This window comes from Apteryx mantelli, chromosome 5 (genome assembly GCF_036417845.1).
Source record: "Apteryx mantelli isolate bAptMan1 chromosome 5, bAptMan1.hap1, whole genome shotgun sequence".
NCBI classification, from domain to species: Eukaryota; Metazoa; Chordata; class Aves; order Apterygiformes; family Apterygidae; genus Apteryx; species Apteryx mantelli.
Window position 1 is genome coordinate 22432840 of NC_089982.1, and position 26897 is coordinate 22459736.

At 37.3% G+C, this 26897-nt stretch overlaps 1 protein-coding gene across 5 annotated transcripts in view; it reads right to left on the reverse strand.

Moving 5' to 3' along the window:
* CAMK2D (calcium/calmodulin dependent protein kinase II delta) overlaps positions 1-26595 on the reverse strand; it is a 257903-nt gene extending 231308 nt beyond the window's left edge. The window contains exons 1-2 of one of the 5 annotated variants that reach the window (XR_010884354.1): positions 26347-26595; positions 25285-25379 (exon numbers count right to left, since the gene is read on the reverse strand). Coding sequence is in view for 2 of the 5 variants with exons in the window: in XM_067297631.1 (XP_067153732.1) it covers positions 25285-25379; positions 26347-26414 (163 nt within the window). In the remaining 3 variants the exon portion in view is untranslated. Of the gene's footprint in view, positions 1-25284; positions 25380-25965; positions 26022-26346 lie in introns of those variants that run through there. The other 4 variants (XR_010884353.1, XR_010884355.1, XM_067297631.1 and 1 more) reach the window with 4 other exon arrangements.
* Positions 26596-26897: the final 302 nt, after the last annotated feature.

The following is a 26897-nucleotide window of genomic DNA, read 5'->3' on the forward strand; positions in this document are numbered from 1 at the left end:
AAAGCAGGAACTAAGACTGATTTTTTTTTAATAGAAACACATCGTATCAACTTATTTGTAGTTGATATCAGTAAACACACACCAATCTATAGAGCCAATCACATTTTCTTATGATTTTCAAAAAAGATTACACTGAATTAGAGCAATACTTTTTGAAAAACACATTAAGACAACATACTTAACACACTATGTTTTTACGTTAGATATCCTACTAGAAAAATACTAAGCTCCACAGAACTAATCACACCCAGCTTTTTCACCTAGCAGTAAAAATTTCAGCTTACACAGATTTACAGAAAATACAGTCTCATCCTGAATACTTCTGGTTTCTCCATATCCTGTGTAGCTCTTCAGGTAAACTAATATTCTCCAAGCCCTTCCAATTTCCCAGCCACATTTCTGAACCATTGCAATCCTGCATGGGATACAACTACACATCTGCTGTTTAGGTAAGTTATCCAATGTCATGAGACTCCCTGACAGGACAACAGAATTCAATGTGTAAAAGCATGCTGCAGCTAGAAATAAGGTGCTGCAGACAAATAGTAACATAAAGTCATTGCTCCTTAGCTTAACTGGTGTAAAACTAAGAAGTTGTTCTCCTTGTTCTCCTTTAAGTTCCCTCAAGTTCCCTCAGCAGAAAGAGTTTCAGGCTACAGTATGATAATCTGCAGAATGGACTGGATACTGTACAGACAGCACTTCTATTTAAAGATATTTTTAATTGCCCATTCATATCTCAATTTTACATATCTTCAGTTAGCATTCGTATTTTAATATTTCTGCTTACAGATCAAACTAGACAGTTCAAAAGGTTCACTGGGATGCAGAAGAAGGGATTCAAGACTGAATAAAACCTTCTATTCATCAATAACAATGATTTATTTCTTTATCACTATTTTAGTGGTTCTAAGAAATACAGTGAATTAGAACAGATGAAAATCTAATTTGAAAATAATGCATACTCTGATAGCAATTAAACATTGCACACAGACACATTTTAAAACTTTCCATGTATTACCTAGTTATTTGTGAACTATCAGACTGGCAGTGCACTCTCAAGTGGATGCTTACAAAATGGCTGCACTTGGTTTCCAATGCGCTGGCCCGCGCTACTTTGGGTCTTAGCAAGCACAAACCTCTCTGATAATTCCTTGGTACAAACACTCATTTTGGAAATGACACTCTGTAAGCTTTCAGAAACCATTCTGATACCCCATTAACGTAGACAGGTGTCTTCCTCTCACAATTTGGGAGACCAGGATAAAGAGACAGAGAACCTAAACCACAAAAAAAAGAATGAGTCTTACTGTCATCTTTTATTGGGCGATATACAGAAAATTCCTTACTGGAAAGTCTTAAGAGGAAGTTGAAGTTATCAGCTAAAGAAAAAGCTGAACAACACGCAGCAGAACTTGAAAGGAAAGAAAGGACTGGCTATGCTCACTACAGAATGGCAGAAAAGCCCAATAGGGAAAGAGAATACCAGGAAAGAAATACTGTCATGAGAAAATGTTTTCAAGTCTGGACTCAAAGACAACTCAAGTGTTAACAAGACTAGGATCTCATTCACAGATTCAAACCAAGCTCAAACACTGAAGACTTCTACCCACAAAAAACAATTCTAGGAGGAGCCAAGGAAAAGAATCTTAAAGAGTGAGTTAACCTTTGATCAAAGAAGCTTATCTAACTGATATTCACTCAGTGTTAAAATTCTTTGGCTCTTCACACGACTCTAGAGATTAGCACTTCAGTAAACAGTCAGTAAAGCAAGAACGTTCAGAAATATTTTCATTAGGTCTAGTAGACTTGTTAAGGTAGCTTGCTCAAAGTCACATTATGATTTTATCCAAACAGGGGGAAAAAAACCTAAATAATAATTATATTTTATTTATGATCTGTCATAAACATTTGACTTTTTTTTTTTTTTTTTTTTTTTTGCATTAGACCAAAGGGAGGGGGGGGATAAAAATGTTATTGGTGGATCACGTATCATCTCATCATACAACCTGAACAGGTGCTAGTGGTGAAAATGTGCTGTAGTAGTAGGATAAAAATGCCACACAAATGTAAAGGTGTAAACTTTAATTAATTCAAATTATTAAGAAAAAATGCCTCTGGTAGATAACCTGTAAGTAGTAAATAAATAAATAAGCGAAATCAATCATTCAGCTGTAGTGAAGATACTAGCAATTGTTTTTCAATCACTGGATATCAGAAATGTACAGTTCAATACTCATACTGCAAATGTAAATACATTTTTATACCTCTCAACACAAATATTGAAGAATGTGTTACTCTTCTCTGCTTAATAAGGTTATTTTATACTTGGCTGGTGCTTCGTTACAACCTGTTAGCATACCCTGTCCAAGAACACACACACAGACAATTACTTAACTTTGAATAAACGACAGAGTGCTGACTAGGCAGAAATATTATTCGGCTCTCTCAGGCCAAGTAAAATTTCTTCTTTAATGCAAAAAATAAATAGGGACAAAAAATAAATTGTGATATTAATCCAAAAATATAGCAGTTTCCCCTACAGGATTAATAGGGGTCAAAAACTCCTTTCTGCCTGTACGGAAGAGGAATGTTCCTCTTCAGAAACATATTCAGTTCCTTCATGACACATGGGGAACTACAATGTTTCCCATTCACCGTCCTCCACGAGCAGGTCAGCAGAATTTTGGCTCATAATTTGGGCAAAAGTCTTCAGTTTCTTAAGTTTCTCAATTGTCCATTTTCTTCTACAGGAACTGAGAGTGGTTTTGTTGTTGTTTTCCCCCACTCCCCCCCTAAAGGGGAACCCCTGTCCTCCTCTCCCAAATCAGAAGAACTAGCTCAGCATGTTTCACTGTACTTCTGAAATTTTAAAAAGTTTACAAATCTCTTCCTTTCTCCTAGACTTCTTTAGAAAAATATTCCACTTCACCTAATTCAATTAGTAAAAATAACCTTTGCTATCTTATTCATGTCAGAATTTGTGAAGTTAAAAAGGTACTCATCCACAGATATCTAGTTCTTTTTACAAGTATAAAATGTGGAAAACTATTTTTTTCAAACTTGCTGGCCATTCTTTGAAATTAACCTATTGAACCGTTATACTCTGGACTCTGGCATTTGAAGAACTAAGACCAAGGCAGCTTCTGTAACAGTGAAAAGCTCCATGAGGAAGCCACATAACTTGAAAGTCTAAAAACTCACAAAATTATTACTAGGTAGCATCAGTGGAGCCTTTCTTACATCACTGTTCTTACGTTAAGCAGCAATAATGTTTTTGGTTTTGGCAAAAAGATATGATGTATTTCCTAGCTTTGCCAGGAAGGTAAGAAGAGCTAGGACAGACTTCCTTAAAATCACCTAATATTAACAGCTTGTGCATAAACTGTTCTTCAAAAAATTGCTAAAAACAATACCTGAAAAACTTCCTCAGAAAATCTGTACACCTATGCAGTAACTAATGATGGCTTATAGGCACACTTAAGTACGGAGGGAACTGCAGCCTGAATATTTAATGTGAAAATGACCTTATGCTACATGACAGGCACTTCTCAGTGAAAACTGACAAGATAATTCCTCCTTTTCCATAAATGGCCTTTCTGGGGATTGTTCCTCTTATCTTTACACATGCCTTTGTTGTCCATCCAAAAAGCATCATCTGATTTGAATGCAAACAACATCTTTTCAAGTGGGTACCATTCTCCCCTCTGTATATTTATTACCTGAGCATATACTTCATTTTGCACTACTTCTAACAGGCAGATACACAGAAGATAGCATGCAGCTACACTGCATATCTGACTGAGGAAATGTGTCCAAAGCAATTAATGCTGAGCAAAACATTTGATTTATTAACCTTTCTAGACTAAATATAATTATCGTCCGTAAAGTAGAATTAAAATATAGTGGCTTCTGCTCACTAGTTAGATAATTTTCATTTTTTGTTGTGCTGAAATCTTGAAGTAAGAAAACAGCCTCACTTTTCAGGATTTTGAGTATGGTAAAAACCTGGAAATGTCTGCACTGGAAGCTTCCTTTAGGATCACCAAAGGATCCATCACCCCATTTCAACGGCTCGAGTGATGAATATATGCAAATAAGGCGGCTAGTACAGAAAGAAATAAGCATACTGAAAAGTCTATTTATTCATTTTTTTGTGAAGAGACTGTATATATAAATGCATACAAGGTAACTAAACAGGAGAAACATCCTTTCCATATTACAATATGCCATCTAGAATCAATGAGGACTTGTGAACCATTCTGTGCAGCACAAGAACATTTTCAGACCCTTGCAGGTTCATTCTGCTGTCATGGCAAAGCATCATAAGGAAAGTGAAACAGCTAATTGGTGCTTCCACAGCTTTTCAACATCATCAGCACAAAACACATTCTTGTTCCATCCTCTCCTCCTCCATTCACTCTTTTCTCCTGCTTCATTCTTTACATTCAAAAGCCACCTGTTTCATGTAGAGTGCAAGAAAGAAGGAAAAAAAATAGCAGGGCTATTGCTCACAAGAAATAAATATCCCTCAAGGATGTACATGAACATCTCGCAAAGTTTAAAAAGACACCCAATAGCTGATTTTCCTCAGCAACCAAATAAGCCTGTATAAACCTATATAAATATCCATTTCAGCCCTCTAAGAAGGCATATGCTGTTAATGCTGCACCTATAAATATCTTCAGAGAATAGTTATGAAGGAAAAGGCCTGCGCAGAGCAACTAAGGAGCTTAATAGACAGAGATAATCCCTTTTGGGAACAAGCAAAAGACATTGAGAAAGGTGAACAAGCATTAAAAGATCTGTATTTCATGGGGAACATGTGACACCTGTAACAGAAGATCTGGAAACCACGAACAAAGGCAAGCATCCTATTTCATTATTAAGATGAGCTCAATTTGGTAATCTCTGCATGAGACCTTCTTCACTAACACAAAATTGTGTCACTTGCCAGTCGCACTTCAAACAAGAATACATGTTCCCAGGCAAGAGCATGGTTCATGGATTTCTCAAAAAAATATTTACAATATTTAAGCTGCATGATATTCTCTTCTGACACTTGGGGGGGAGGGAGGGGGGAGAACCTTCTGTCAGGAACAATATTGTTTAAAGAACATTGAAGCTGTTTTTTGAATAAACAACCATTTTAAGACCATGTGCCAAATTTGAACAGAATTATGACAAAAAAAAATCAGAACAGCCTTTCATCACTGTTTCCCCTTCTCTCCCCCAAATGAAAAATATCTATAATTTACAAGAGAAATTACTCTTTTTTCATATACTTTTTAATATTGGTGAAAGCATTTCAACCTTTGAGTCTTAAAATACTGAATATTGCTCTAGGATATCTTTAGTCAACTAATGGCACAAAAATGATTCCACTTAAAGAATGTTTATAAAGCATTAAAGAATGTTTTACTATGCCATATGAAAATGAAGACCAAAAAGTAGCATAGGTTAGTGCAGTATTATGTAGATACCAGCAGTAGTTCATTTCTGAAAACAGAAAGGCTCCTACTTCACTTGGTTCTGAAACGACCTATGCTAAAGAGTAATCTTACATTTCTCTTCCACATATCACTAAAACCTGGAGATGCTACTGCCAAAACCAGAGACTTTTCTGTACTATATACCTCAGGCTCTTTTAATTTTGATGGATTTTGTATAATAATGTTTATAAGTGAAGCTTATAGGCACAGTCATGTTTGTGCTATATCAGCAGCAAAGAGAAAACATCACTGGTCACATTACTGTAGCAGCCCCTTAGCATAATTACACCTGAAGCTCTAAGATTATTTACAGCTGCAGACTTTAACAGCAGCAATAGGCACACAAAGTACAAGATGCCAAACATGCATGTCTTGCTTGTTACATTATTTTGTTAAACACTACACACCTGTTAAAAATCTCTCACCAGTCTACTTTACCAGTGATGCCTGCAAAAAATCTCCACCTTTTTATCCTCCTCTGCAGCTTAACAGAAAATTGATTTAGCAAGACAGTAATCAGTTTACATGAACTGTTCACACAACAGCATGCTAAGAGAACAAATAAGCTGAAATAAGACCCACCGACAGCACTTTCCTTTCTCTGCCTCCCTTCCTCACACCGGAAAACTTTATAATCTCCTGCCACACAGGTGTTGGGGGGGGTTGGTTTTTTTGTTTGTTCTCTTATGAACCACATTCTAATAACGTTTTCAATACTAATATGAAAACATTAAGAGCTGCTCAGTTCTGTTATTAATAAATTGTGCACCAAGTTTCCTTGCCCCTTGATTCTTGTAGCAAGCAAAATAATATCCATCAAGTCTAAATTACCCTTGAAATTGTTCCATGTGTTATACATATGTATTAATATATAAAATGTCAGATTTCAAATTAAACAAGCCACAAACTGGCTTTATCTGTCAAATCAATCAAACACTAATTACCTGTGCCAGTAACACATATTTGTTTCTATTAGAACTAAGTGATCACTGAGCAAACCAAGATGATCAGTATTCTGGATGTAATATGGATGTTGAAATTATGATTTAGCAGAGTATGTAAACACAAATAGATGTAAGGTATGTTTAGTCCCATGAATTATTTACAGGCTTCAAGATATATAGGTAATTATCATGCTGACCAGGATTTAAAACTTTCTAAAACCTCCCAGTTTTACCACCTTAAACTTTGATTTTGAAAATATTATGCAATGACAAATTTCACTAACACTAAAAGCACTACCACCGATATCTATGGTAAATTGACAATGTGTACCTTTTTCAGAAGTATGGCTTCTTTCCAAGTTACAACTATAGTGTAAAAAATAAAGTATCCCTTACAACACAGAAGTTTGCTATATTATTAGTATTCTAAAGGCGGGAAGGTATTAGCTCTGGCTCTTCACATCAAAATTCCAGCTCCTCAACAGAAAGCTGTTTGTAAATGATTCAAATAGAGCAGTAGAAATTATTTCAAAAAGCTAAAATCTAGTGCAGTTCAAAGAGCAGAAACTGGATGGTAATTTTGTGTTCTCAAAACGACTGGCTGGATACAGACCAGTTTTTTGGGGACAAAAGTATCACCAGAAACAATAACTTTTAACTCGACTACTATATAAAATAAATCAGATGTCTCATTTCAAATCTACACCTGCATTACCTCAACAAGAGGGGGGGGGGGAAAAAAAAAGCACACTAGTCCTGCACCTAACAGAAAGGCATAATTTACACCAGAAAGAATCAGACCTCTGAGACTTACTCAGAGAATCTCTCTGGTAAAAAGATGACTTATGCTGTCAAAATCTTCCACTCCAGGAAAGGTCAGCCAGCCTCTAAATAAGTAAACAGTCAACAAAAGAACTTTCTGTCCTATTTGCGACAGTTAAAAGTGCACTGCCGTCCATTTTAAAGCGTAAACAAGATCTAAGTGAAATCTTCATTGCCACTACTGAATCGGACCATATCGCAGAGTTTCAGGTCCTATTTTAGATCTGTCAAGCCGGCTTTGCATTAACCAAATGGTTATTTGACAAGACTAGTTGTAAAACTGTTCTGATAGCCCGTATGTTGCACACACACCCCAAACTCACTGGAGCAGAGCAGCAAGACAAACAGTAGTTACCATGGGGTATCAAGGAGAATGAAAAGGAAGTTTTGAAAAGATCTTTTTAAAGTTCTTTCCAGTTCACACAATATGCTCTACTAATCAGAACAACTGAAGTTATTTTTATTTTGTTCAGCATTGCCTGGAGGAGTGGCAGCAATACTATAAACATATAAAATGTTTGTGACATTCTGCAATTTTTCTATCAGCTCCAGTGCTAATGGGGATAAAATACTGACAGACTGCTTTCAGTGGTTACTTCTAGTGTAATGCAATTCCAAATTTGAACAAAGAACAGCAAATTTGTGTATGTTGTGGAATGGAAATAGCAATTTTACAGGTCAGCCATTGTCAACATTACAGTACAGATTTCATGCATGTGTCCTGACCAATTCAAACTCTGAATTCAACCTAACCTGGTGAAGGGATCACCTTCAGAATGCTGTGCTTGCTTTGACATGGGATGCAAAGTTACAACACAACAGATTTACCAACATCATTTAAATCATCTGTGCATTTTTTAAGACAAAAGACAGAGCTCTGACATCAGCCCCCTATACCAAGAGTTTGTATAATCTTCCCAGCAGCAATTCTCTAGTTCTTAATTCAGATCCTGATGTTTAACTGGGATCATTGGAGAAGTATATGAGTGAAGAATATAATCTGCTATTTCCTAAAAGAAGCCTCAGAAAACAAAAGTTAAAGGAAATACTTGGTCTTTTATAGTAATTTCCTTGGCAGAGGGCACAAGACAGCCACCTGCCATTGGAATATCACTGCTTTCCCATCTGTCAGTGGCACTGTGCTATTGTATAAATCCAACAGTCCCAGAAGTTATTTTATGCTTTCAAGTTGATTCCACTGGAAAAACTAATTTGAACAGAGGAGGAATTACCTACCATTAACATTACTTCAAACACAGCTCACCACAAGCATACGACACAGACATGCAGTATTAAGTGTTTGTCATGACACTGGGGATAAACACAGCAAAAAGCTGTAGTCACAGAGCACAATTACACTGCCCTGCCTTTTGGCTCTGACAGACAAGGGAGATTATGTTGAAATTTGTGATACAAGAAAATCAGATAAAGGAATCTTTGCCATGGAATCTCCTCTGATCCCCACTTTGCTGTTCTCCCCAAGCCTCATAGGTTTTTGACACAGATGATAATCAGGACATTAAAAGAAATTGTTTCTAAATTGCTGCGCATTTCAGCTTTCTATCACCTCCGCAGTAAAGAAAGACATAAGATTTTGAAAGAACTAGAGTTTCTGAATTTTTTTTAATTTTCAACTGCACCAAGGTGCACTCTCACCCAAAACCTGTTGTCACAAAACAGACAAAAGGATCACTGCTATTTGGCAAAGCAGTAAAGGTTTCAATTTTAGACTTCCTCATTATCACTTTTTTTTTTTTTTGAGAATAAGAAAACCAGTGACATCCAGGTAATGACAAAAGACTGAGACTGAACAAATGAGTAGAGGATTTTTTTTTTAGTTCAATCTCCAAACGCTCTAAAAAGGAATGCAGATTTCTCATTAAGTTACTTAGTCTCACCAAAAAAAGGAAAAAAAAAAAAAAAAAAGACAAAGGTTGATGTTTCAATTACATGTAGCAGTTAAGAGCCAAATAAAATGCAATAAGCAAGCAAGAAAACCTTTACTAATTATTCAGGTCTTTGCAAATTAACTACGGAGCTAATTTTCCCCACTATCTTTAAAAATTGTTTTCCCCTTTTATAATCATCGTTTTTTAATTTCCAAGTCAACTAAAGGAAGAACATTACAAGTATTCAAACCAATTCTGAGAACTTGATGACAGGTTTGACAACATTGCTCACTCCTGAGCATCCTTTCTTTTTTAAATTAGGCAAGAAAGCTTAGTCATTTAGGAAAACTTCAAGTGCATTTGCAATGCTTGTCACTCAGCAATGCATTGCAGAGTGTCGATTTATTTAATGAGAATCAGACTGGAGCAGGGGTGGACCATCTTATTCGGCTTTTTCTTAGGCGGTCTCATGAAAATACCAAGAACCTTCCTTACTAAAAAAAGTACAAGTATCACTTTAAATATACAATTAAAATAGTTAAGTACACTAATAAGTCTTATTCTGCTTTACATTTTGAGTTCATTCAAGATAAACCTTTAATAAAGAGTACAGTATTATTAGCAGACATTTTCTCTTAATGCAGATTTCCTTAGTTCCGGTGATAGAACAGCATAATGGCATGCCAAAATAATATTATAACTTTTTAAAAAAGCAAAACTACCAACAGAAAACAGGTTATATTAACATCCCTCTTGCCAAATAAGACAACCAGGGTTTTTTCCTCCAGATTTTTAATCCCTTAAAATAATCATGAAGTTTTCTCTCTTCGTGACAGTTACCCATACCAATGCTTCCTTTTTACTAGAAACTCTCCTCCTCTACCTGGAATGCAGTCCATATGCACACTAAGCGACACAGAAGAGCCACTCATAGATCAACATATTATCTATTATATAATTACAGACAGATTAGAAATTCATAAACCTGAACCGAATCCAAAGAAGCACAGATTACTGGTAGGAACGGATAAATATTTACCATGAAAGAAAAATGACCTTCAGAAAACACTGCCATGGGCTAAGGATATGTTTGTAATATTGGAGCAGAGGAGTTCAAAGGATATGAGTGTCAAGTAAAGACATGGCAAATCCTAACCCAGAAACATATTTGTAGTTTCAAGAAAAAAAACTGGTGTAACTCCTAAAAAGCAGAATTTTAGACAGGAGAACTGGAAAGTAATTTTGAAGTTTTCCTTCCCAAAATCACTACAGTGAAAATCTGAGTCTTGAAAAGGACTTGATGCACTTCTATCTTCTTCATTTTTGACCAGTAATGGAAACCAAATAAAAAAAATAGGCATTCACATTCATTTACTTATAATTTGCAGTGGTACTAACTGCACGTTTAGTATAAGGTGCTTAAGTGCTGTACACGAAATTTTTTTGATCACCTCAGATGCTGGAATTGAAATAAATATATCCACACCTGAACTTCAAGAGAAACACATATTTCAAAAGAGCATTTTCTGTCATTTTAACTACAAGAACTTTTGTTCCATTGATTATTCTCATAACACAAAAACGAAAAGCTCCTTTCAAGCAAAAAGGACAATATGAAAGATAAGACAAACAGGTTTTAAAATAAACAGATTACCTTGCAGTGAGGTTATAAGGGTATGGCTGAACCACAGGGATCAGGAGTATCAATTTCAACCCCCTCCCCCCCCCCAAAAAAAACCCAGACCTAGAAATGCCAAACTTGACAGCCTATTTTACAAGCTCTCTCAAGCATCAGATACTTGTGAGCATTGATTTTCAATCCAGGAGCAATTTTATACCTTAAAAAAACTAGTGGAAAAGGTCTGTACGAGAAGGATATATGAATAGAAGACAATCTGAAACTACCCATATCCTCCTATTATCTCACCAGGAGTTGCTAAGGATACATGTACCAGACTAAACATGATCAAATTACAGTAACTGAAAAAATTATTGTCCATGAATGGAATTTCCTGAACTGTGTGCAGTCACACTCTGCTACAGTTGCAAAATAAAGTACATTAGCTTAAACATCATCTACTGAGTTCTCAGACCAAATCCCATTTTTTAGAGCTGTTTTGAGTAATTCGGATAGGGGTTGTGTGTCATTCTTAGGCCGAAAATACATTTATACAATGCAACCAAAGAGAGAATTTTTTCTTGATCAAAGTTTAAATTATTAAACAACTCCAAAACATGGATTTAGGAGAGTCAACTTTAGATATCTAACCCTCAAAGGATTACTAAGACTTTCAAGTGGAATGCAGTTGTAGTATTACGTATACAGCTCTGTCCATGTTCCCATAAGATTATTTTCTATGTAATTTCATGGTCTACTAACTACTTAAGAGATATAAAGAATATGCATCTGGTTCAATTGACTGCTTTGCTCTCAAAAGTCTGATAATATTAACTTGGTGTGATTATACAATTATTTTTTTTTTTTTTTATTAAAGGTGCTAGTGCTAACTCTAAGTTACCATACACTTGTTTCATACCTCTCCTTTGTATTTCAATACTGGAATCAATCAATTCTTAGGGTTTTTCCCCTTTTATTAAAACTATGTCCTGTAGCTTGTAAAGTGTTCTACAAGGGAACATTACTCTCTTTGTAGAGGATTCCTTCCCTTCCTCCTCTCAAATGTGAATCATCCACCGGAAGGAGGGAGGGAGGGAGAGTGGGAAAGAGAAAGAGAGAATTCTCAGCAAATTGATTGAAAGACTTTTACTGAAAATAATGAGAATTTATTTTGCTCTTTAATCTGGTTGGGATCATTTTTTTCTGATCAATCATTACCAATATTTATTATGCAACAAATCCAACATCAAGGAAGCCAGTCTTCTACTATTAGGAATGTGAAACCAATCAATCAACCTAAATATACACAAAAGCAAGGGAGCTTAATACTTATCCGTTTAAATATACACCTCCCATATTTAAAAAAGTGTCACCCAAATTAAAAGAAATATATATGCTGAAATGCAGGTGGCTTTATATGAAGCCTTCTGGTTTACTAATGATAAATATTTTAAGTTTGAAAGTGTTTTCAAATAGTTATTAATAAAAAAAGATTGGTTTCCGCATAGGAGAAAGAATGGGACAGATGCAAACTAGGCACTGAATGCTCCCTTATGTTAACAGTATTTAGTATGTTTGTTGTCACATTGATCTCTATTGCTGAATACACAGCACTGTTGATATACAAAAGTATTAACCTGCTTTCAAAATCTACTTGTAGAGGCTTAATATAATTTCAATGAACTTTTCTGTTCCAGAAAGACACATTCATTGCATTCGAGATTTTAAAACCACCTAACTGGCCCAATTTTCAGAAGCTCTAGATGCATTTTGCCATAGAGCTGGAATTGACATCAGTTATCCAGTTCTCAATGAAAGTTCAGGAAAGCGAGGCACCTCACTCTCACTGCTGTCTCTGCCAGTCCCTCTCCCACTGGGAGCTCTAACAGGTTAGTGCCATGGAGTACCAGCACATTTACCTGAGACAAGCAGCTTTTCAGACCTCTTACACAGTCCCTCAGATCAACATGCTCACTGCTGACTGTCAGAATTACTCAAAGTGCTATAAATACAAGTCAGCCAAGAGAACTGCACACAGCTCAGGTCTTGTAACTGGAAGTTCATACGTTTTCCTTGTTCAGTAAGTTTCTACTGACCACTGTCACAGTTTTATGAACCACCAGTTGTCTAAACCAGAGTCGAAGAAACATTAAGATAAGGGATTTTTTTTTTTTTTTTTGGGGGGGGGGGAAGTACATGCAATATACTCAAATTCAAAATCAGTGTTGACTAAGTTATGCATTTTTACACACTATATTTTGACTGAACCAATCAAGAACAATTAGCAAATTCATTTTGAAAGTAAGTTTCAATTTATTCGGGGTATGAATCAATACAACTTTTCTTTAAACAATGAACTAAGCTGCTGTAAGTACACTTGCACAGTTTGTTTTCATTTTTCTTTAACCATTTTGTTAAATAGAAGAGCATCTGTGGTTGCAGAACCAAAGTCAACACTCAACAGAAACTATTCCTAATTTAGCTTCATTTCATGGAGCTATTTTCACAGCAGTTTCCACTCAACCTTGCACAGAGGTGAGAGTAAAAGCAGGCTGTGGAAAGCTACCATGTCAGAAACTGAATTACATTCCTGTGACAGGAAGAACTGTTTTTTGACAGAGTTCTCAAATACTCAGGATCTTGAGAAACAGTACAAGAAAAAAAAAAAGTGCCTACATACATCTGTATGTATCAGCTACTGGTTGTGTATGGTAAATCATTTTAAACATTACTCTGAAGAATTTTTCCAGGCTAGATCAATTCCTCCTGCAAGGCTCCATTGTTTAAGATACAGAAAAACAGAAAATGAGACATCTGGGGATTAGTAAACATGGAGATTAGCAGACTAGCCATGAAATCAGTAAAAAGGAAGATGAGAAATGTAGCGTTGAAAGGCAAAGATGAAGTGGGATTACTAAAGAAGTTCCTAAAAGGGCAGTCTCAAGATCCCTATTAATTAACATTTCCTGTATTTTCTTACTAAAGTGAATAAGCATGATAACTGTACAAACAAGGACTATATTACCAAACAGTAGGAGCTGGATGAACGTGAAGACTAAAATAATAGAACAAAATTTAATAATAGGAATTGCAAGTCACTGTCTTTTATTTTGGGGACTAATTAAAATTATTCTATTAGGTAGATCTCCAGGAAAAAAAAAGATGGAAGACAAGAAAATCCCTAAAACAAGAGAATGGCTACAACCACCAACAGGGTATGTATATCAAAAAGGTAAATGCAGTTCTGGAATTTACGAGACAGGATCCTCCCACGGAGACACTGGCAACTACTAAAGCCACTCATGAGACCTCATCTGAAATTTTTGATGAACTTTGATCACCCATTCCAAATATCCATAAATAAAAATCAATCTAGAACAGAGCATATGTAAGGAAGGATGAAGACAGTAACGACGGGTCTATTGTACAAGAGAAAGCTAAAGGAAGATGGCTGTTAAAAACAAAGGTGGAATGGAAACAAGCTGGCCCTCAATAAATATTCTGATAAGAGGACAAAGAATTATTTAAAAAACAATGTTAGCACAGAGAACAAAAACATGAATAAATGTAGCTGTAAATCAGAAAAATTTTCTAACAAAGAGTGCAGTACTAAATTATCTCTTCAGTAAAGCAAAAAGAACTATGCCCCTCACCCCTCAGTTAAGATGGAGCATGATTACTTTATCAGATGGGTTTACTCTGTCAAAGGACTCAGCTTCACCCTGGAGATCACTTTAATTTTATTTCCTATTTTTTCACTTAAGGACAGCACATACAGTCAGATGCTCAGATGTTCTCTCATCCTGTAGAAGTCTGACTGTGGCTAAATGTGCTTTGAAAGTGCAAGGTATTATCAGTTTTAGCTAAACTGAAATTGTCACATGAGATAGAGAAAATGAGAACAGACCACTGAAGAAAAAGATTCGCCTCTAGATTTGACTTTCGTTTTGAGTATTGCTAAACACTATTAACCTGTAACAACCAATTCGACTATTCAAGATTTTCCTCTAACCTTCTTCAGCTAAAACAGAAAGATAGCTGGGGGGTGGAGGGAATCAACCATATTTAAAGCAGACAAAGCAAACACGTTTTCAAACATTCTGTACTTTAAGGAGTAGGAAAGCTGTTGCAATCTAACAACTTCATGAGATTTATATGGCTAGTAGAATATCCTGTGACCATAATAAAACTAATGCAAAAAGATGTGGAAGGAATATTAAACCTCACCATTTGGAGGCTTGAAAGATCTTCACCTGTTAAAGATTTGCACCTAATTTGTGGGCCCTTGCCCATGTCTCCTTACTTCAAGTCCCCTAAAATTATTTCTGAGACATGTTGAGCTTGCTACCATCAGCATGTAGGACTAGCTGAGTCATCAGTCTGGTCCCCAAAACATCTGTAACATTAACACACATCTACGTGGAATGAGTATGAAACACATAAGCTACTACTACTCTGGAAAAATGAATCTCATTAGGAAACATGTTTTGATTAACACAGCATTGAATGCTATTTATTACTTTATTTGGATAGATAAATCATGTTAATCAAAAATAAACAAAAATGTAAGACATTTATTCTTGCCCTCATTACAAGTAAAATTACATTAGTTAATAGGTGTTTTAGCATGAAACATTTTCCTACAGCAAATTAGCTGGCTGGGTACACACAAGCTCTGCTGGATTTGTTTCTGCATCTAATATGCAAACACTTGAGGCTATACTGGTGACTTCCCCCCACCCCACTGCAAAAATATACAAGGAATATGAAAGACCATAAAATGCTTTAGGTTTAAAAGAAATGTCTACAGGTTTTGGCTGCTCCTCCACCCAGCACCAGCACATCATCTTATAAACATCATCTTATAAAACTTACACCTCTACAGTATTGAAAGAGTACTGGGAAGCTTTAGAAAAGAAATACTGGGAAGCAACTAGAAATGTTTTTAACATGGTAAAATTTACTAAATGTAAGTGAGAATATCAGCACTGACTGTTTCTATAAGATAAACATTTGAATTCGAATCATATTCCATTGACAACATTTTTAAATAGAAACCACTGCTAATATTCAAGGAAGAAAAAACAAAAAACATCCAGAAAAAAAATGGTGCTTATGCTTTTTATCTCTTTTCTCATCTCTTATATATTTTTCTTCTGCAACCTTTTTTTTCTTTCAGGGTGGTGATACTAATAACAGCCTTGGAAAAATGCTTTCTTACATTATGCTCAGGAGGGCAAGTAGTCCCATATGAATATAGCAAGGCAAATCTATTCAAAATTTCATACCTGTCCATGCTGCATAAAGAAAGCAAATTCTAAGTGATCAATCCTATATGAGTTTCACTTTTTAACTTTAAAGAATGGTACACGCTGTATAAAAAAACCACTAAGAGCGTGATCTTCACATTTTCCTGGATCAAGTGCTTTACAAATAGTCAAAACGTGCACTTAAGGTTTTTTTTCTGCACTGAAATTTACTTGCACCTTGGAGACACCTATTTGTGACATCCTTCTAGGAAAAAAAAGCGGAAAGCAAGTCTTACAGCCAGATTTAATAACTAAAGTTCGGTGGCACTAATAACTAAAGTTCAGTTGGAGATGCCCTGAGGGAAACCAAAGGTCACCTACCCTATAGTACATAATCCTCCCTGTAATGCAGTACCACAGCAACAGAACTTTATCAATGTTACATGATGTTTTATAAAATAGATCTTCCTTTATTGAAGGATATGAATAAAAATCAGCCAAATGGATAAGGCTTCAAGAGATATCTTTTAAATTGATGACTGTTTATTCTAATAAGCAATATCCTGTCCGTTCCTACAAGAAATCTCCCAAACCAAAACCACATATAAGCACTGGCTTGAATTCTCCTATGCAATACAAGTAACTTCAAGGCCTCTCTTGACTGATTAAATCACAAACCTATCTCTTCAAGAGGTTAAAATTTAAACGAAAGCTTAGGCTTGGCAAATCCCATCAGATTGTCAAATATGGATATTATGGAGGAACCCCATCTGTTCATGCAGCAACATGAATATGCAACATGACTATTGCTGTAACACTTGCATTCACATTGCGGAAAATTTACAAGTAAGCAGTTCCTTACTGTAATTAAATCAGGAACAAAGTTCTGAAAGCACATGCAATAGATTTCTTGCTACAAACACATGAGCTTTATATACTAAGTTTGTTTCTCCTCCTCTTATGTGTTGAGATGCGGAAACTTTCCAGCAGAAGTATGTTACCCTTTCCAATTACATCAAGGTCTGTTAATCTTCCTTGCCGGGCAAGGTACGCTGCTCATTGTAGCACATGAAAAGGACAATGTGCAGCAGACAACTTTCTACCACATGACCCAATTCATTGCCCATAATGTTGTACAAATCAATTTACATGTCTGTAAGAGCTTGACAGGTAAGGAGAGCTGCCAGCCAGAGGCCACAGAATTGGACAAGCTGTTCTGAAGGGCTGTACAACTGCCTGCAGACTATACACAAAACAACCCTGAATTAAGTTTACTATCAGGGTTTGATGTATTTCTCAATCTACCTTACATCTCTGTCAAAATTCATGCACATGCTCACTCAACCCAGCAAACATCCAGTGAGTCTTATCTTTTTTTGCTTCTGGATCAGATTTTGAAGTTTTTAATTCTGCACATAACCACCTCAGATCGAAGATGGGTTTGGATTAAGTTCTACATTCAGTTGAACCTTACTGCAGCCATTCTTTCCACAGCACTGCCAACTATGTGTGGAAGACATTGTAGTGATACACTATGAAAGGAAGCAGCTCCCTACACAGGAAAACAGAGCATTTAAGACTGGAGTCGGGGTAGGGGGAATATCTAACTGACAGCTCAATTGACTGATTTGACTGTAATTGTTCAACAGAAGACACATGCCCAGTTATGAACTTTTTCAACATGCATGCTTTACATTCAAGGTGATTTTACAGATGCCAGACATTTCTCTTGGAAAGCATCACCAGGATGTTAACTTTTTTTTTTTTTTTTTTTTTTTTTTTTACGATTTATAAACTCTCGGTGCAGAGCTATAAAAATAAAAAAGATGCAATAAAAAAAGGAGCAGAGCTCCTTTTTACCAAATACAGCCAGCCTAGACAACAGTTGATGGATTGATCTATTATAGCCTGCTCAGCATATTAACTACCATTTTCTAGACTTAAAAGGCTAATTATGAAAAACAAATATACCATGTAGCACAATTTATGTCTCTCAATTTCCACTAAAGGGGCCCTGGATAAGAATAAAAGCTAACTTAGGAATAAGGTACATATGCTAATTTGCAAATGTAGTGCAAACTACCCCCATACCCAGCTTTTGACCGTATTACTCTTGGTATAGCTAGGGCTTCTGTCCAGCAGTACCTACAGAAGCAACAGATTTAACAGAAATTAGAGTAACCCTCAGTTCAACAGAATACATTCATGAGCTTCAAATCAAAATGCAACAGGAATTAATGCAAAGCTTAAAAAAAAAAAAAAGTTTTATAATTCCCAGAACAACTGACACTCAAAGCATTCCAGAAAAGCAGACAACAGAAGAAAATGGCATTGAAGAACATATTTTAAGTGTCTTCCCTGGAAAAAAAATACCAAAACCATGCTACACAAGAATTCTCTACTTTCTCTGATACTATACACAAGATATTTCCCATAATAGTAGGATTAAACAGAGAAGGAGTTTGCCCAGACACACACAAAGCTCAACATATACAGGAATAAACAGACAGATTGGATTTCTGTGCCTCTCCAAAACATAGCAGATGTTTCTTCAAATTCAAGGCATAATTATTTTTAATAAAGAATTAAACAAAAGGAGCTAACATTTTCAACTTGGGGTTTTGTTAAACTTTTTCAGTGAACAGCAGAAGTTATTGTGCTTTGCTGATAATCTTTTAAAATCCCCACATTACCCTTACAAAGCATCCTACAAATGCACAGTAATTGTATATGAAGGACAAAGCTAGACTGCCATAAACCCACTGAAGCATCCTGGCCTACATTTCTAAGGAGGTCAAATGAAGGACAGATATATGAAAATATTTGCAAATGCAAAACAAAATATTTGGCTAACTTTATTTTTTGATCTGCCAGATCAGGTGCTTCACAACTAGAAGAAAAAAATACCACTTACAAAAAAATACAAGCATACTTCTAACTTGCTATCAATGAGGCCAGATAGATGTCACTTAAATATCTCAGCTGACCTGTGGCTTCACATTACAACATAAATAAACCAATGTTTTCTATGTACAGTACTATGTGCAAACAGATAGAACATATCTACAATAAAGGTGAAGTGTTTACTATTGTGCTTATTTCCTTGTTTGCATATTTGACCAAAAGATTTTGTCTGAAAGTATGAATTGGACATAAATAGCAAAACACTTCCAGGAAAGACCACTTCTTGGTCTCTCAGACTAGGTGGGGGGGGGGGGGGGAAAACCCAAACAAATTGTATTTCAGAATCAGTATGGAGAGTAAAGATGTTCAGCTAATATTTTCCATGGCTCTACTTCTCCTCTCTCTCTCAGTAGTCAGAATGAGCAACAGTTCTGAAAGTGGAGCTATTCAGATATGCAATTAAGTCTTTAGTTTCCAGAAATGAACACACAAAATAGAAGCACACATTACAGCCAGAATTCACAACTTCTGACAGAAAGTGGCAGCAAAGGAAGGAGCAACCAATTAAATCTCAAAGAATCCCTTTGTTGTTAACATTTCGGTGGAAGAGATTTGAAAGGAGAGGGGGAAGGTCCAGGCCTAAGTAGTGGTCACAAAGAATGAGAGAAAACTGGAAACTCCCAAGAGAGTCAAATACAGTCAACTGATCCACAGTTATAGACATGCTTAATAATTTTGTGAATTGGGATAGAAAAACATCTCTTGCAGAATTTTTTCTACTGAACTCCAAACTCATATGACAGATAAGGCAAACATCTTTTTAATTCTCTCTCTGCCCCCTGGAGCTATTTTACAAGTTGGATTTGGGTCATGCGTCCATTGTAATCAACAGCTACGCTTCCACAAACTTCAAATTTAAGGATACTCTAAAAACAAATGTTTATAAATTATCAGTTCTCAACTACGGACCTAAATGTCGATGACACTTCTCTGAAGCGTGTAAAGATAACTGCACTGTAGTATACTGGAATAATTTTTCTCCCCTCACCTGGAAGCGTTTTAAGGTATGTGCTATAATTTTCACCTACACACCTCCCATTACTAACACCAGAAACAAGCTTTGATCATAACAAGAATGATACATGCATCTCAAAATTCTAACATAATTTAAGGCCCATCAGTGCATACGTTACAGAAAGGATCTCCTTCCCTGAAAGCAGCAACAGTCAAAACAAAAAGAGAAAAAAAATTCTTGGCAAAGAAAAAGAGAATTACCATTACAGATTTGCTATGGATTTATCTACCAGTCATTAGGAACATTCGTTTCATATAAGTTTAAGTTTTTAAAACCAAACAACATTTGTCATAGTGAATTCAAAGTTCTATCCTCATTCTCAGGGGTATCTGAAAGCTCTTAGGATTTTCACTAAAAACAAAAGTTAACAAAGCTCCAAACCTCCAAAACAGGACATCTGACCAAAAATCCATACTTATCCATGTTAAAACAAAACATCTATGTTGAGCTGAACAGTATGTCACGACTAAGCCAAAGGACAGAAAGAACACAGAAAACAATTAAAAAGGCAAACCACACGTTATCAGGTAAGCCTTCCTATCATGCTATGGAAATGCATTTTTCAAACATACATTTAATACATGGAGGAAAGCAAGCATTCTACTGTTCAACATATAATTAACCTGATAAACAGACTGGAATAAAATATTTCTGATGGAAATTGCCAAAATTGCAAGCTTAATTCTTTTCTACACAAAGCTGACACTTGCTTCACTGACAACTAAATGCCCTTAAGGACAGTATTGTCTACTTGGGAATACATGCAATGTGTACTTAAGGACAGAAATTATCATAAAAAAATACATGTGCTATACTAAACTTACACAGCTAAATGTACACGGTTTCTTATTTCTCATGCTTCAGAGTAGTCTCTAAGATCTCTAGCTAGATTTGGAATCTCTGATAGATTACGAAGAATTATTTTCTTCCCCTGTATGTACAGAACACTTTATTGCAGCTTGGCTTTCTGTAAAATATCTGGCACTGACTGAGATAAGGTACCTGATTAAATGAACTGTTGGTCTAGCGACATGACAAAAATGTTTATCTCTGTGTTATGAAAAACTAAGCTGAAAAATACTACCTTATATGCTTCACATTTCATTCATCTACCTAAAGTATTTTAAATCACTTTAGGAATCATGAAGAAGCGTTCTACACAGACAGCTTTACAGACTGAAATACTCTTGCCACAGCAAAATTACTCAATTCTGCCACTAAAATACTGTTCCAAAAGGGTAGGTTTTTTCAGCCACTATGCTCATCAGAACTAGCTGCAGGAAGGTGCTATTGGTCTAGTTGACTCTGGCTATGCCTTGCACATGCACGCACTCAAGATTATCGGAAATACTTTCTTCTTCAAAGAATATGAAGATGCTGAAAGAGTTTCAGAAGTTTCCTACTAAGAAGAAAGATAAATAACCGGTGAAGCCTCCAAGGCTTAAAGCTCCAAAGCTCACTGATGCTAATGGAATGACTGGTCCCTGAAAGCTCACAAGAGCATCAGACAAAGGCAAAGTGGTAAACCCCAGGCGATTCTTACATTACTTTAATATGTATGCCTATAAACAAAGTGGTACATATTTCTGCTGCAGCAATCAAAGAACTGGGAGGAGTGTATGTAGACAATATCTGCAAAAGCAGTCTAGAAAAGAAACTGGACTGTAACATCATGCTTTTCTCACAGCTGCCATCAAATTGCTACCAGAGGCACAGTGCTTTTGGCCACTACATAACTAATGCCAATATAGGTATCAGCGAAAATTACATTTAATCAAAATATATTAGTAACTGATCTTTTCAATATGATTAGAGAGAATTGCCTTTTTTTTTTTTGCTGTTAGAAAATGAAGCCCAAATCTGTTAAGAAAATGGGATTCACTTGTATGAAAGAAATCTGGATCAAAGCCAAAAGAGTCTCAAAAGAAAAATAAAAGATGTACAGATAATGGCAAAAAAGAAAAGAATATCTGTTAATTATTTTGTATTTGGTAAAGACAGGGCAAGGTAAAGCCACCTCAGAAATTCATTTTACTTACACTGCTTTCTATACAAAGTAAACAGCACAAAAAAGCCAAAAAAATTGCTTAATAACTGAATATGTGAGAAAATCCCAACTACTCATCCAGATAAACCAGTGCAGAACCCATAATCAGCAAATATAAATTCTTTACTTCATTCTTAGTTTTCTGCATGCTTGTTCACTCTTGCACTTAACTGTAGGGGCATACTATAGATATATGTATGTACATATTTATATATATAATTTTTTTTAAAGGCTGCAGCATACTCAAATCATGCAAGCTTGTCTAGAACATACTCTATTGATACAAACTAGCCTTTGATTTTCTAATATCAATTTCATTCTTAAGTTGACTTAGTAAATGCGAAGAAAAAGCCCTTAACTTTTAAATACAACTTAAGACTATTTTAGGAAGAGAATATACAGTATTCTAGTAAGAAAATGGTTTTGCTATACTGAAATAATTCAAAAAGGGATTTAAATTACAAATAATAATTACTATTTTTATTACTAAAATCAGAAAAGCCTAGAATTTAAATTTTTGAAGTCAAACATTTTAAATCATAATTTCATCTTTTTTAAATTTTTTTCTATTTTTTGGAAAATTTCTAAGTATGAGCATAGCGGATATAAATTATTGATCATCAATTTAAAAGCAAAAAAGTTACTTCTGAAAAAACAGGGGCCTCAGCTTCCTTTCCCCTCCAAATTAAAACCGTAGCCTGTGCCTCTGCACACACAAACAGTCTGAAATTTCTTTGTAAGTATACAAGGAAAGCAGGAGAGAACACACTTTCATGACATAAGTCTGTGACCAGATCAGTTCCTCATTTTAGAAGGACTGCTAAGATGAGGATTCAGATAAACCTCCAGAAATTTATGGGTGGGGTGGAGGAGCGAAGGGGAGACACAGGTATTTTTATGACTGGGACGAAACCTGTTAAATCATTTCTAATCTTGAAGCCATAATTAATAAGTTTTGTAAAATAAAGTCATTGTCTTGATGTCCCCATATTATTTATTGAAATAGCTCTTCTTCAATCTTGTAAAAAGGGTCAAAAATGACATTGTGCTTCACCAAAGAACCAAACACTGAACACAATACGTTTCCAAGCTAAGAACTTGTAAATAATCGTATTGCAGATGAAGCTCACCCAATGAGCTATCCTTTAGATTTACATTATAACCTGTATTTCAAACAGTAAATCTATAAATTATGGTATGAAACATGGAAGTGAATTGCTATCTCATCATAAAGCAGTTAAGGTGTGAGTAAAATGAAATAATGATGATTTTTAAAATAGTATCTAAATCGTATTGTATCTATTATTACCCACGACAAAGTTTCACAATTCGGTGCTGTTAATACTTAGTTTTTGCACCGTGATACCCTTCTGCAATTAAAGAGCTGCCTATTAAGTTTTGTGAAGATTTAAGAAGCTTGCCCTTCAAAAGATGCCTAGTAGATTTCAAAAAAAAAAAAAAAAAAAAGAAAAAGAAAAAAAGAAAAAAAGCAAGAACAAATAATATTTGTGAAACCTATGAAAACAGCTGGAAATGTGTTCTCTGCATTCATGGACAAAGCATCATATGTGTATCAGACAAAAAACGGTATTTCATAGTCCAGGCATCAAGCTTTAAAGTATAACTCCTTGTTTTATAGGCTTACATGCTGATTTTGTAGAAAAATCTCTGTATGATTTTTGCCTCATTCCATCTTAGGAGCTAAATTCATCCTAGTATACCTCCACTCATTAATGGACTACACCAAGGATCAACTTGGTCCTGTACGAACAATAAGAAAAGTACAAAACAAAAGCTTGAAAAATAGTACATTTACTGTATTAATATAGCCTAGCATTTGAAGATTTTACCCCATTATACATCAGAACTATGGCACATAAGTAATCTGATACTGATCTTGCTATAGCTTCTCACATTGAAAGATACTTAAATCTACAAAAATCACACAGAATATGGAGGTTTATTTTAAGTATCAAAATTCAACAGATCATGTTATTCCGTTAACAAAAGAAAAAAGGAAAATCTGTTTTAATTAACTGTCAAAATATTTTATCTCAAGTATTCTTATGTTTTTAACTTTTCTCCCTTTAAATACTCTACAAATGAGTATTCTAAATTTAATTATGGTTTGAAAAATAAATAATGGAAAACAAACCTCTCAGTGAAAGTACAAAGACTAAGACTTAGCACAAGGTAAAAAGGTAAGTCTCCACATCCCTTTCATCAGCTGAAAATAAAGAGTATTAACACAATGTTGGAAGATCCCCAACAGAGAACAGCATGTTAGTGGAACATGCCATAGTATCATAGGTAATATTTTATGCATAAGTTTAATGAATTAATTCAGACTGCTGTTTACCTGCAGTGATTCCTTTGTGTCATAAGTAAACCAGGCCATAAACACAGGTTTACTCACTAACATCGTTTGCTTATTCATTTCCACATTCATCACAAGAGAACAAATTCATACCAAAACACAGATAATGTTAACAGAGAATAATCCATAATCCCTGACATCCTAGCACAAGCACTTTGACCTGGATTTAACAAGGAATAGACATATCACCATTAAGGCCTGCTTTCAAAAGCAGTAACCCATAGTACAGACGTAATTTCTCAAATGTATCATAAACATATCCACTGAATAGATGTACAGGAAATATATAGGAAATATACATATCACATGGAAACTATAAACACGAAGTATAGCAGGCATTACAACTGTAACAGTAAAGTAGTTCATCACTTAATGAGAATGGCTTTACTCATGAATGGTTATTTCATAAAATGATAATTTCCTTTCTATAGTAACTGAAAAAAATATAGTTCAGGGTAGTAAATTACATTTTGCTCTCATGGCATTCACAGTCAGATATGCCTTGATGTTCATGTCTAGATGCAATGGAAAATCGGAATTCTGTTAAGCTTTGAGACATATATCTTAAATAAAAGCTATAATGAAAACTTATTTCCCAACCTCCCCCATAAAATCAGCTTACAATATGCTTAGAGAAGAATTTGTACATCTTTCCTTTAAACACTTTACAGCAACAACCTCAGACCTGTGTACAGTCAATCCATAAAACATCTAATTAACACGGACTCAATTCTAAGCACCCTTTAAGGAAACAGGAAAACACGCATGAAGAAAATTAAAACATTAAAACATTTTTCTAACGCTTACCACAAGAATGGAAAAAAAGGGGGAGGCAGCCTCATAAACACTCAGTGAAAATATACCCACCCCTAGCCGAAAGCTTTTTGGTGTTGATAATCTTGGCAGCATACTCTTGTCCCGTCGTAATTTTCATGCATCTTCTCACGACTGAGAATGCCCCTCTGAAAACGAACAACGGGACAAACTGTCAGTATTAACAGTTCACAGCAGTTACCACTGCAAGCACTTTAAATGATCTCAGTGAGCGCTGTGATGTTGACAGAACCAAAAAAAAAAAAAAAAAGAAGGGTTTCCAGAGAGTGTCGATCAACAGTGATTTTACAGATCGAAACAGTAAACTCGAATCAGAAACGTGGGTACAGGCCGTATGACTGAACCAAGCACCGCACACGCCGCTCTAAGTGTCGGTGTCCGCGGGGAGGAAGGCGCGTTTCCACTGCCCCGAAGGCCGGTGCACACCGGGGGACACCGACGCCCCGCCGGCCGCCCCCGCGGCCCGCGCCGGGCGCTGCCAACATGGCGATCGGGGCTCGCCGCCCGCCGGCGCCCGCCGGCCCCCGCCGCGCCGCACCCCGCCGCCGGGGGGCGCCGCGCCGCCCCGCGCCCGCCGGCCGTTAACGGCCCGCCTCCCACCGGCTCCTCGCCTGGCGAAACCACCGCCCAGCACCAATTCCCGCTATATTAGTAATAATAACGATGATAATAACAACAACAACAGTAATAATTATAATACTACAGCTCGCCCACCTCCCGCGTTAGGAGGACGGGGGCTGGAAGGCAGCTCCCCACCGCCCACTGGGAGCCTCTCGCCGCTCCGGGCGCCGCGGCCATTTAAACCCGGGTGGGCGGACGGACATGGAGCTCAGCCCGCACCCTCGCCCGCCAGGGGCGGCGGGGGGAGGAAAGCCGGGGCGAGGGGCGCTCGCACACGTCGCCCTCCGCGCGCGGGGCGCCCCGCCGGCCTTTCGGCACCAATAATGCAGCCCCAGCTGCGCCCCGGGAGCCGCGCGCGCACCCAGCCCCGACAGCCGCCGCCCCGACCCCGGCCCCGTGCCCCCTCCCGCCCCGACAGCGCCGCCGCCCCGTCCCCCGGACCGGCGGGGCGCGCCCGGCGGGCTCCGTGCTTACTTCCCGAGCTCCTCGAAGAGCTGGTACTCGTCGGTGAACCTGGTGCAGGTGGTGGTTGAGGCCATCATGAGGACGGGCGGCCGCCGGTGCCTCCGGCGGCCAAGGGTGGCGAGGCGGTAGCGGCCGAGGGGCTCCGCGGTGGGCGAGGCGAGGCTCCGCGCCGGCTTCTCCTCCCCGCCGCCGCCGCCTCTCGTGACGGGGCTGCCTCCGCGCCCTCCTCCCCGCCAGCTGGCTCGTCCTCCCCGCTCAGGTCTTTCCTCTCCCCTCCCCTCGCCCCCACCCTTAAAAAAAAAAAAAAAAGAGAGAGAGAGAAGAAAAAAATATATTAAATCCGCGCCGCCCCCAGGGAGAGGTGGCACCGAAAGGGAAAGCAAAACCGGGGCGGGGGGCCGTCGGCGAAGGGGTGCCCGCGCCCTCCGGTCCCCCCACTCCCCGCCCCCCCGGCGAGCGGGCCCCGCGCCGCCCCGCCGCTAGCCTGCCAGAGGGGCCGGCGCCTCGGCCCCTTCTCCCGGTGCCGTGCCTCCCCCTAGCGACCCGAGCCCGCCAGCCGC